The sequence below is a fragment of the Rhea pennata genome, chromosome 4 (assembly GCF_028389875.1).
Source record: "Rhea pennata isolate bPtePen1 chromosome 4, bPtePen1.pri, whole genome shotgun sequence".
Lineage (NCBI taxonomy): Eukaryota > Metazoa > Chordata > Aves > Rheiformes > Rheidae > Rhea > Rhea pennata.
Window position 1 is genome coordinate 18,875,172 of NC_084666.1, and position 12,760 is coordinate 18,887,931.

General features: G+C 34.8%; 1 protein-coding gene across 3 annotated transcripts in view; it reads right to left on the bottom strand.

Annotated features, from left to right (window-relative positions):
- Window positions 1-1,028: 1,028 nt before the first annotated feature.
- ADGRA3 (adhesion G protein-coupled receptor A3) overlaps window positions 1,029-12,760 on the bottom strand; it is a 55,765-nt gene continuing 44,033 nt past the window's right edge. For 2 of the 3 annotated variants that reach the window (XM_062575394.1, XM_062575395.1), the window contains exons 13-19: window positions 12,297-12,510; window positions 11,916-12,124; window positions 8,728-8,852; window positions 8,086-8,209; window positions 6,188-6,333; window positions 2,844-2,939; window positions 1,029-2,593 (exon numbers count right to left, since the gene is read on the bottom strand). In XM_062575394.1, coding sequence (XP_062431378.1) covers window positions 1,351-2,593; window positions 2,844-2,939; window positions 6,188-6,333; window positions 8,086-8,209; window positions 8,728-8,852; window positions 11,916-12,124; window positions 12,297-12,510 — 2,157 coding nt within the window. In that variant the 3' untranslated portion in view covers window positions 1,029-1,350. The remainder of the gene's footprint in view (window positions 2,594-2,843; window positions 2,940-6,187; window positions 6,334-8,085; window positions 8,210-8,727; window positions 8,853-11,915; window positions 12,125-12,296; window positions 12,511-12,760) is intronic. The other variant, XM_062575396.1, reaches the window with a different exon arrangement.

Sequence of the window (12,760 nt, forward strand, 5' to 3'; positions counted from 1 at the left end):
CCTTCAAACTTGTCACAGCATCAAATTCATAGTGTAATCAATATATGATTGTTTATACTGATATGCCAACAATTTAAATATAGAAAAACTGTATTTGTGATTAAAATGCAGTTATAGAAATTTCTTCAATTTAAATATTTTTACATCAGCTAATTTTTGTAATTACATTGTAATTAAATGTAAATTTAATTACACTGTAAATTAAACTAACTACAATGTGATTCTGTAAATTTTAAGTTTACATCATTGTAAAAGATTGAGTTTTAGCTACTTCTCCATTACAGTGATTGAAAGGCTTTTTATAATTGATCACCTTATTAATATGACCCTTCTACTGAAGGGACTTTTTTTGAACATAGATGCTGTATAATTTTTGAAGAGATTTATCCAACATATAGGTGAGTAAAACCAGACTTGCAAATTAAGAAGCTCTCTCAAAAGTCAGCTCCTACAGTGACACAGCCTAGAGACCCATTTTTGCACACTGATCATGAACTTTACAAGTGTTTAACTCATTACCATGTATCAAGACAGCTGTGGTATTCTTCCAGATGTGTACTGACCGGCTTTGCAGACTAGCTCCTATTGCCTGTGAACATTCATAAACTTCTAAGTACAAATGATTAAAGCAAGCAAAAACCCCAGCCAAGTAATTAGGAAGGCAAAATAAAATAAGAGTTTTTTCCAAAAACATTATGAAGTTAGGGAAGCTAAACTGCGTGCAAGTATGCATTAAAATAAACAGATGCTGAAAATATAACTTATGTAGCATCTACTAAATGGGTATTTTTGGAGTAACTGAGTTGCCCATAATCTAAAATGTTCAAAAGGTAACCTGATTTCAATCAAATTCTAGGACTAATACAGTTAATTGAGCTATTCACATTGTCCATTTCAGACAACAAATATCTTCTTCAGCAAGTAAAACTTTTATCACAATTTTCAGGCCTTGAAGTAGTAAAATCAAGATGAAGTTAGGTGCAATAATCTTTAATTGAAAAAAAAACAGTAAAATATTGGGCTGCTGGGGAAAGTACTATTTATTATACATTTAAATACAAATTTGAAATGTGCTGTGGACACATCTGCAGGGTTACAGTTAAAAAATAAAAAATGTACAAAGTTATGTTCTCAAAAGGTCTGATGCTTCAGAAAAAACTTCATAATATACCAAAAGTTCATCTCGGTAAGAACAGCAAAGATATAACGTATACAATCTTTCAGATGGTAGTTATCTTTGTTCCCTCCCTGCATTAAGTACCTAGAGTTTGTAAACAGTCTTTAAAAGTGTTAATAGCTTTAAGGAATGTGTAATCACAGTTCATACAAATTTGTCCCATAATTATAATGCTACACAGTAGTTTCATGTTTCCATAACCCAGTTCTAATGTTACCAGTACTGTCTGCAGTGAGCAAGGGTCCATCCTGTCCACTGGTTTTAAGTGGTCCATTTTGAATGGCTAAATTTAAGCCATAAGATTTTTGCTGGTTTTCAAGTTCAACCACTATTGGTTTCCTCAGAATATCTTTTTTGTTGTTGGTTGCTAGTGATTTTTCAGTATTTCTGCCACTTTTCGGAAGTGTACTGCAAGCATCGCTGCTGTCTTGTTGGGACTGGTTATACTGACGTTCTCTATAGGCTAAATATGCTCTTCGGCTCCTTGAATGCCCTTCGCTGTTGGTTTGCCGACTTTTAGGTAAGCCATTTTGCACGCTTCCTTCCACACTTGTGGGAACATCATATGCGTATTCCCTCAATACTGCAAGCCTGCTAGCACGATGTCCTTTGCTTCTGTTTTTATGATGCCGACTTGGGTGTCCATTTGTCCGAAACTGCACCTCTAATGGCGCTACATGCATTTTGATATCATTATCCACTGAATGCTCAGTGAGACTGTTATCAAGCTGAGGACCTGTGTTCAATGGTAGAGAAGTGGGGTGACACTGTGCTGCTGCAGCTTGTATATTAGTTAGTTTACAACCCTGAGAAGAATTTTTTAGGCTTGATGCACTTTTATTTGTGCAAGATGATTCTGTACTACTGTTGGTACACTTAGGGGCCTCTCCATTAGTTCCACTGGAACTGGAGGGCTGAACATTCACTTGCACTGAATACGTACTCCTTCCAGGGCAGCAAGCTGTTATCCAAGCGTGTCTGACATCTTCCCTATTAACGCAATGATGTACCATAAGAAAAGCACTAAGGCTTAAACACGTTGCCCCAAAGAAACAGCTAAAAATCAGGTCCATGGGATAGTACAGGGAAACCGACAGGGCTCCGAAGATCCACAGAGCAACATACAACAGCAAAGTTAGGCCCACTCCCAGAAGCTGGGCTTGAAAACTGTGCTCATTCTCCAAAGCTGATGTGGAAACTAGTGATACTGACAGTGAATCTTGGTGAGCCAGTTCCCCGTGTTCATTGGTGGCCAGACGCTGCTGCTCCTCAGCTGGCTCCTTAAGTTCGTATTTGCGCTCAGGATGTCGTTTCAGTTGTATAAATATGCTAAGGAAATACATGCAATCTATGAAAATTATAAAGCTGGCTGGTCCATAAAAAGCTCCTAAGCTAGGTTCCCAAGTCATCCAGCAACTGGAGAGGGTAGAGGAAAAAAAAAAAAAAATCAAAAAAAGAAATCAAAGTGCATGCCTTCTTACAAGGCACTTACACTTTATCAGTTCATAATGTACTTTGAAATGATCTTGGTAGAACAACAGATCATCTGGAAGAATCACAGTTCAACTCCTGCCACCCATCCCCCCCACGCACACAATTACAACTGATGAAACTATAAAAACTAAATCATACAAAATCTTAGAGATCTCAGTTATACAGTACTTACTACGGTGCATTAGGTCTGCTGCCATAATTTCGGATGTTTGCTGCTGCTGTTATTCCACAAACTATGATAGGGATTCCTCCACCGATCAGGTAAAACCTAAAAAGCAAGGCCAGGATATTAGTGGCTGCTTAGTAGAAATAGATTTTATTCAGTCACCGTGAGGAAAAGGAGGGGTTCTAGAGATTCAGAAGTTCTTTAAGAAAAAATAGGGTAAATCAAGTTTGGACTCCACTGAAACCAGGTTTTCCAACTCCTCCCTGCTATAGTTTTTTTTTTTATTTATTTATTTTTCGCAAATGGAACATACTGTCCTCTCACAGCTGCTCACCTCCTTCCAAGGCACAAAACAGACAAGTTATATACAGTTAAAATAACGAAGCAAAAGCCAGAAGTCAAAAGTTATAAACTACTAGATGAGGCTATGGAAACTTAGAAGGAAGATAAACGGGATTTTCCTCGATTCTGAAGGTGAACTTGTCTTACAATATGGATGCTACTTACAGACCACACATAAAAACTGTAGTTATTTTCCAAGGACATTAATCTTATAGTGCAAATATATCCTGTTTCCTTGTGGCAGCGTTAATGAAGACTACATCCTTACACGTACAGGAGCCAGAAACATATTCATAGAGGATCTAACCTTTTATTCTAGTTTTGGTGAACTCATATTGAACTTCTTAGTGGCAGATCAATAATTACTGACAATCATTTAAATCAACAGCAATCTGTCCTCTATCTTATGTTAAATCAGTCTAAATTCAGATCAGAATACTCAGCTGAGACCACTGTTGTACATATGGATGAACAGTTTATTTTGTCAACAACATACACAAGAGACATCTGTACCTACAGTCCCGGACCTTTCTACCTCATTTAAGATAACCTACCATAAGTGACTGCTCTCTCACTTGAGAGAAAACAGTAGTCTAAAATAGTTTAAATCCTTCTTGTAAGCATAGGCACACACTAAGTCTCACCTAGCTGCTGAATCCTAAAAGGATCAAAATCTGTCATTGGTTTACTCCATCTCATCATACAGCTATCACGTAATGGGCCAAATGAAACGGATCTTTTAAACAGAGCTCTAACTCAACATATCTTTCACTGCCTCAAAGACATAACACTATTCAGACTTGAACACAGTTGAAGTTGGCTCTATATAGAGCAAATTATTATGGGAGTAGAGGAGGATCGCAACAAGGAGGCAGGAAGCAGAACAGTTTCCAGCCACAGTTCAATTGCCTTCACTGAAGGAACATGTTTACATTTAGCCTTTAATCATGCCAAGATAGCAAGTACCAACAAAGTAAAAAGCATGCGTATTGCTAAGTGTACATCTTCAACAATTCCCAAGAGCCCGAATTACAAACCAAAACTATCGTGGCTCAGGGCTATATGAACAGAATAGTATGTTAAGTATGCAAGAAGTATGTTAGAAGATGCATTAATATTAGGACTTGGAGGCAGAATGCTGCAAAAGCTAAAACCTTTTACATATGCTAGGTCAAAAGAAAGAGAGATTCAAATGACAGGTACAAACAACAGGTATTAAGATGGTGACAGAAAAAAGGAGAGAATTTTAATAGTGAAATTTTGTGTTTAAGTAGTACGCTCACCCAGTATCTACATTACAATATTTTCCTTTATAATGAAATATTCCATGACTAAGATCTTCAATTAAGGCTTTTTAAAACCAGTTCTTTTATGTATAAAATTTTGAAATTGCTTCCTGTGTTTTGTTTGAAGTCTGCTGAACAAAATATTATTCCTGCATGACTAAAGCTCCCTTCCATTCTTGTGACTGATAGTTAGGGACCTCAGTTACTTTCACACCCTCTTGCCTTCATGTCAATGCAGTATACTTGACAAAGCTCTTCACAGTTAAGAAATTCCAGTGTTCTCAACACTGGCTAGTGAGCCACAATCTCATCTCCTCTCTGCTCCCTACAGTGGCTTTCTGTGGAAAACCAAATCAATTTTCAGTCTGCTATTTTATGTTTTGTTCTTGACCTTAAAAGTCACCTAAACACACAAGAATGGAGATCGCGATTGACAAAATTATCTTTTTAATTATCTAGTTTTCTAAAATAAAGAACAAAGCTCATTTGCGCTGAAGAAAGCATGACTAGCAAGTGAGAGGAAAATATGTATATGTATCTACATCCATCTATCAGTTTATTTTTGTCCCTTCCAAAGGATGCTTTTCTTTTTACTGAAAAAGAAAAGGTGTATCAGGGCAGGGGGTATATATAGATAGCATGGAGACAAATAGTAAACTGGTTGTTTTATCTCTTTCTATGCTTATGTTCACTTAGAGCTAAGCCTGCAAAGCTGGTAATTTTGTTGTAAAACTTTTCCACAGGAAGAATTCTAGTATAGACTGTAAAGGAAGAGGAGTGAAGGAGAAATCTGATACTGAAAACACTACTCAGAACACTGCTGAAAGGCACACAGTTGGAGATGAACATGATATCCTACACTGAGCAGATTTATGTCCTCTTAAAAAGGAAAAAAAAAATAATTTAAAAAGGGGGCACTTAACTGATTAAGTATTAACCTTAACTCATTAAATGTTTCTGCAGTCTTGTTAATAATGTTGCAAAATTTTACAGATGATATTAAGAAAAACATTTCTGATTTCCTGTCTCTACTTGAGAAACATTCCTAAAGTGCCTGTATCGCTAATCAAAGTTAATCAACTTCTGCCACCTTGTGGAGGATTCCAGCTTAGCAGGTTTTAATTACTACCTGAAGATAGATATATGAACAAAATCTGTTAAGGTTTACTATATAAACTATTTGACATGGAGAAGGGATTCACAGATAATCAGTTCCCCTCATTTCAGTTATTTTAGAACAAAAATTCTAAAAGAAATGCTTTACAGAGAATACTATTTTCTCTTTGCTGAAGTCTGGTATTTTTCCAGTTAATTGTAAAGAGTCTTTGAAAAATCTATTAAACTTTATTATAGTGCTTGTTATTCCTGTGTTAAAACAGGTCTCCACATTGTTTCCCCTATGACAATTTAACAGGGAATACTGCTATTTATAATCCTAATCAAAGCCCCAGTACTGATAAAGTACTAAAGTACTACTCATGTCTTCATTTACAAACCAGGAATATAGCATTATAACAGTAATATGGTAAGACTAACCATCTTTCAGCTCATCCTCATTAACATTGATCCTCATCGGGTCAAAGAAAAAATCCAAATGAACTTTATGAACCTGAAAGAAATCTATGTATGAAAAGCAATTGCTATAGAACAGTACTGTTATACTTCCCGGTCAGAGTATGGGCATAGCAACCTGGGAATAGAGAATTACAGAAAGAGACTCACCTGAGCATTGGTCTGGGTGGAGGAGGTGGTTCGTCAGGATCTTGGCATCTTTTTGCTTTTCTAGTTACTTGCTTATAAATATTACGAGAAGTTACACCCAGCCACAGTACTGTGGCAAGAGTGGAATAATGGAGAATTATCCCAACCTTTTTAAAAAAATTACCAAATTAGAAATATAATCTTAAAACAAATGATTTGTGTAAGAAATTGAATTTCCGAAGGCTCAGTTTCAGAAAAGAAAATAATCCCTCTCATATCAGTATGACTGTTCTAAATAATAAGCCACCATGTTTTTTTTTAAATGAAGTGTTGTTACATGAACTCATCTTCATGTTAATGGGGGAAAAGCTACATACTGTAGTTGCTACTGGCAGAAGCAGCAGACTCTTCTGCAGTACAACATTCTTAAGATTACAGATCATACAGGTGCTTTAGGAAACTCTATGAAAGAGATTTTAGCTTTAAAATGTCTTATGTTATAGACCAGTATTTAAATCCAAAAATGAGGTAACTACAAGTTAACTATACCCTGATAAAACTATGACAAGCCAAAATATAGACAGCTAACAAGCTCATCAGTGATTTCAACGTAATACCAAAACCCACCATACACGGGTACTTAACCAGACCAAGCACCAATTCAAAGTCTGCCTCTTAAGCAAATGGTAGTCTTACAGATCCTTTTGCATTTTAATCTGCACTATTTTATAAACAGAGGTTTCTTGGGTTTTGTTGAAGAAAAACACAATTTCCTGTATTTCCTTCATTAAATGCAAACATTGAGATGAAGAGACAGCTAGCAAGTATCTTTCATACATCTCAAATGTCTGCATGGATGGAAGAAGGAACATCTCCACTTTGTTAGATGACTGGAGATATTTTTCTGCAAATTCCAATCACTAGTAAAAAAACAACTCTTTTAGAAAAGCACCAACCACCAAAAGATATGCAAGATATGCATGCAAGACAGATTTTCTCTTGGAGGATTACTGCCTTTGTTTAGTCAAGGAAAATATTACAGTTTTGTCAAATTATTTCCCCATCTCCCTATTATATGTATCAGTACATATACACCATCATTCAGAGCTCTCTATCCTAGGGAAAACATCTGTGATGTGTTTTATTACAACACTTTGAATTGTCAACTTTGTTACTGTAAACTCGAATAAAAAGTGTTTTAGAACATAAGGGTGGGGGATTAGAAACGTTTAGGATTCACTGAAAAAAAAATTTTTAAAAATTTTCATCAACATTATTCAAAAGTGGCAATTGCTATTACACTGAAACATTACAACTGAATTAGACACAGCCAAATCTCATAAGAACAAATTGCTATAAAAAGAGGAGTCACACCAAACCTAGTGATTTTTATTTATTTATATGCTTGTGGAAATAAATTTCCACACAGCCTGTAATGCTGTAGAGAGTTTCTTAAAACAATTTCATAAGTTGGTCTTGAAAATAAAACTATTACATGAAACTTATTTTGCGATAGCATTTTTGTGGGAAAATAATCTGCTGCACTCAAATTATTTTTCCATTTTTAAGGTAAAGAACTGAATAACTAAACTAAAGATTTAAAAAATGATCAATTCTTAGTCTGAATTTTACATTCAGATGAAAATACCTATGCAGTACTACTGTTCGGTGTGTGAGGTAGTAGAGTGAAAGAGGATATATAGATATTTGTGTATGAAGAACTATTACTTTCAAGTGAGCTTAAGTACAATTCCAAAATATTCAAGGTTACAATATAAGCTCAGAACTGCAGATCTTCACATATGCACAAAACCTTAGCTTAGCTTTGCCTGTCAAATAAAATTAGATTTAAGAATTAAATATTTAAACATGGACTTTTGGAAATAACTAACTTATTTTCTTGTGCTGTGTTTACTTACCGCTTGGCAAATGCTGGCATTCCTGGTCTGAGTTATGCCTCCGATAAACATCACACATGTCAGAAAAATATGAAAGCTAAGGTTAACTAGCATATGCCAGCTTTTTACACTGATTCTGATCACACTGTTAAAAGAAAAAAAGACAACATAAAACACAGCTGCTTTACTGTCTTTCAGAAACTAGCAAGATACATGCATGTTAAATGAGATATCACTACTGTTAATGATTGTTTGACTACCTCTACTGTGCAATCAAACATAATCTTTGGTCTTCATCCCAAGAAATTAAGAACACCCTCCTATTAGCTAGCTTTATACAGCTATTTGCCTGAGTCAAAAATTTTGGCTTCTAGTTTTCACTGATGTCAACAGGATTTAAAAGCCTGAACAGTGGGTTCAATTTCACTGTTATTCTTGAAAGGGATATCCTTCATCAGGAAGGAAAAGAAGAATTAGAGATATGCTTCCAAGAGCAAAACAGTCAAGAAGAGATAAGAAAGTTAATTATTTAACCATTAGTTTGCAGATTATGAATGCAGATTGCTATAGCAGATTCCTATCATAAAGAAAAGGTAGTCCCAAGCACTATGAAGCTAACTTAACATCTGCATTAGGTAAGGCTCCAGCAATTTTGATTCTTACCTGTGATGGTATATATAGCTGACTATGATCATCAACAGGCACATGAGCAAAACCATGGCAGTGGCATAAATAACTGGATGCAAAAGATCAGCTGGCTGGGTATATAATTCAGCTCCTGTCAAGTCCTGTCAACAAAAACAATGTCACATTAGATCATCTCATTTCCTTACTTCATAGATGGGAATGAAAGAAGAAACAGAATACGTAAATAACAGGAGCCTTCTAGATAAAATCCCCTTCTCTCTCAAATTATTTATTATTTGAGGTTCTGGGCTTTGTTTCACAAATATCTGTTACTCTGGCTGAATATTACTATAAATGCAGTCACACATTTTACAGAACTTGATACATGCCTAAACATATAAACAAGTTCACAGCCAATAGAGACAACGTAGTTTTATTCTCAAAATACAATCAACATAAACATAGTATGTAGAACACCTATGTCTTTCAGTGATGATGTTAAACATCATCTGAAGTAACCTAGAGAATGGAACAGAATGTAGCCTGATCAAGTTTGCAGATTATATTAAATAGAAGGGAAATTATATTAAACAGAAGAGGAAGACTGAAAGATACTCAGTGGGATCCTGATGAGCTAGATAAATGAGCCAATAAAACATCATGAAATTCAACAAAAGAAACCGTAAAGTTCTGCATCTGTGATGGAATAATCCAATGTGACAATACAGGCAGGGCACTAGACTGGATAGGAAGTAGCCAAAAAAGGACCACAGATTCTTCTAGGAGATGCAGAGGGTAAGAATGAGAAGCTGTGGACCTAACTACCAGCATGGGAAATTTTGATTAGATATACAGAAAAAAAAATTCTGGTAACAAGAGTGGTCAAATACTGGACCACAGGCTGCCCAGAGAAATTGTGGAATCTCCATCCTTGGAGACACTCAGAGTTGGCTGAACATGATCTGGAGCAACATGATTCAACTCTGAAGGTGTCTCAGCTTTGAGCAGGGGACTGGACCAAATTACCTCCAGAGACTCCCTATAGCATAAATTATTCTGATTATTGTTTAACATAAACAGTAGATAAATAGATTTCAATAGCTTTTTAAATATCACTCAAGTTTTGTGAACCTATCAGTTCAAATATTACTCAAGAAAGTAGTATAAAATGGAGTCTTACAGTGTTAAAGCATAATAATGTTTCAAATAGCATCCAAGGAGAGTTATTTTCATTTACTAACAAGAATAGCAACAAATAAAGATAATTGTGTTTGGATACAGCCAGATGAATTCCAGCTAAAGCTAGAGCAATTTACTAGGGTACTGTTTCCTTAGTGGTAATGAACTCAAAGAACATTAGTCCCTCTCAGCACAAAATAAAACAAATTTAATTATGTAAGACTGGTGGAAAAATTTAATAAGTTGTCCACATTCTAAAAAAAATATGTATATATATGGGGGGGGGGAACTGATCTCTTAGCTATTATTTGGAGTAAACCTTCAACAGCTACAATTATGCTTTTTTTTTTTTTTTTTTTTTTTTAATGGAGCCAAATGTTTTACAGTATATTAACTGTGTGCAGGAATATCTAAGTTAAGCTCCACCAACTTCTTCCCCTCCAGTCTCCACGGCCTACATTTTGGGAAGGAGATAAACATTTAAGGAATTCTGAGCAAGTATACAATGAGAATCAGTAGCAGCAGAGAGAAGAAAGCTGCCCCTTCCTCTACTTTTTCTTTACCCCAATGATTGTTAAGTTTTTTGTATGCTCTTCACAGTAAGACATTCATATCATCTTATTACTTGTCAATTTAGCAATACCCATGCACAGATTACACCTTTCATTTTTTTCCTCCAGATGGCAAAAATGTGACCAACGTAAAGTATAATCTCTTTTTACATATGTATTATACACATATGAAGTATAATTCAGTTTTAAAGAACACTGTTACATTCAAGGGAAGAATTATATGTTAAAGAAAAATCAAAGAGAACAACATTAAACTATAGGATCAGAATGGTTTGAAGTAGTTTAAAACAGTACCTTCAAAGTTGTTCCCTTTGAGCTCCTTTAAAAAGCTTGTGCTATAGCATCATGCCAAATCTTAAATTTAATTTCTGTTTAGCTTTGTGGTATTTAGTTCTCTTAAGAGGAAAATCTATGAAAATTTAAGTTGCAAAATAACAAAAATAGCCATTTCTCATGCACTACTAAAAATAAATCCTCTTACAAGTATGATTACATTAAAATATGTATTTAATTCAACAACAGCACATTAAATAAAACAGAACAAAATTCATACTGAATTTACATTTACTAAGTGAACAGTAGTTGCTAAAACTCTTTAATATTTCACCCAGCTTCCTACTGGTCTCTCATTTTTACATATTCTATTTTACTAGTCAGTATCTGTTATCGTAGCTGATGAGCTCAGTAACAGTCACTGTTTGTAAAAGAAGTTTCCCATTCTATTTGTGCAAGAGCATACACACGTATACATATACACATATTTTTAAAAGAAGAACAGATGCTAAGTTGTGAAGCAAAGACCTCTTGGAATTACAAAAAAAAAAAAAAAAAAAAATCCTACCACATAACTGAAGATCACCTATCACCTAGAAGAGGTGCCTGCCTCCCTCCCTTTTACTTCTGCTACCTCTGTGTTTCAGAAGTGGTTAGCCATTCTATTGGCAGAAAATAGAGTTCAAAGACAATTTTTGAGCAACATTTCAAAAATATTTTAGTTTTGACAGTTATTAGAATTTCTTAGGTTAAAACAGCTACATCTAATTTTAGACCATAGGAAAAAATAGAAGAACATACACCATGGAATACACTCCTATCAATAGACAAAACAAACAAATTTAATACAGAAAAAAATTCACTTTTTATTTCAAATTCATTATTAGATAGAAGTTCATAAAAGCACATTTGATTAAACAGTTCGTTAGAATGACTTCCTACAATATAGTGCTTTTCATCAGAAAATTCTTCTATTTCTAATATATTTAGCAATTAATTGCACTTTCATAGCCTTCCACTTAAACATCACACCAGCATTTACATCAATGCAAGTGACAACTGAAGATTCTTGAAATCTAGTTTTCTGTGAAAAGCAATGTGAGAATGTACGCTTTCTTTAATGCGAGAACAAAAACAGAATTTGTTTGCAATATTTTAAAAAGTTCCAGAAAAAGATTTTAGTAATTTTAAGTGTCATACCATTAAAACTGCATAGCTGCTGAGGGAATAGCACTGAATGGTAGTAATATTTTCATCAGACAGAAGAATGCGACATCCATCAGACTTCCATCCCCCTTGTCCATTCAGTAGATCAAAGTCCCACTGAGCTGCAACAGCATCTGCTCCATGTGCAATACGCCGCAGTGTTACATTTATAGGAATGTGGTGACTGGCTAGGTTTAAACCATCTGTTACAAAATAAATGTATTTGCACATAAATTTCTCAGCATTTAAGTTTCTCATACAGCATGTTAAATGTTAAAACAGCCTTATTTTTTTAAATATGCTACTTAAAACATGGAAGTCAAAACAACTTCTGTATTTTTAAAGATCATAAAAATATAGTAATAAAAAACAAACCTATCTTGGTGAGAATAACTGGTGTAACAACTGTACGTCTCTTCCCATCATCAGCCAGATTTGTTGAATTTCCTGTGGCTGGAAAAAGCTTTCCATTGCGAAATGCGATAAGCTGAAGCTTGTAGACAGACTCATCTGCTGGCTTGATTTCTCTTTTTTGCTTTTGAGTGAAAAGGGAAGCAGGCAATTGGATAGAAGCCTCTACAATTGTATTCTAGAAATAAATAGATTTTAAGAGTTTTAAAGAGAAAATGAAATTCTTTTCACAGATCAGTTTAGCAACTGCAACTGAGCAGTGTCAGAGGTAAATGCATTTACCAAACTATGCATTATGACAAACCTATCTGATAGTAGTGCGTCCAAATAATCCACCTTAAAATACTTGTTAATCCCCCTTAAACTGTTAAAGCCTGAACACTTTTTTTTTTGTTTTTTAAAGACAGAATGTTAAGATTCAGTAGCTA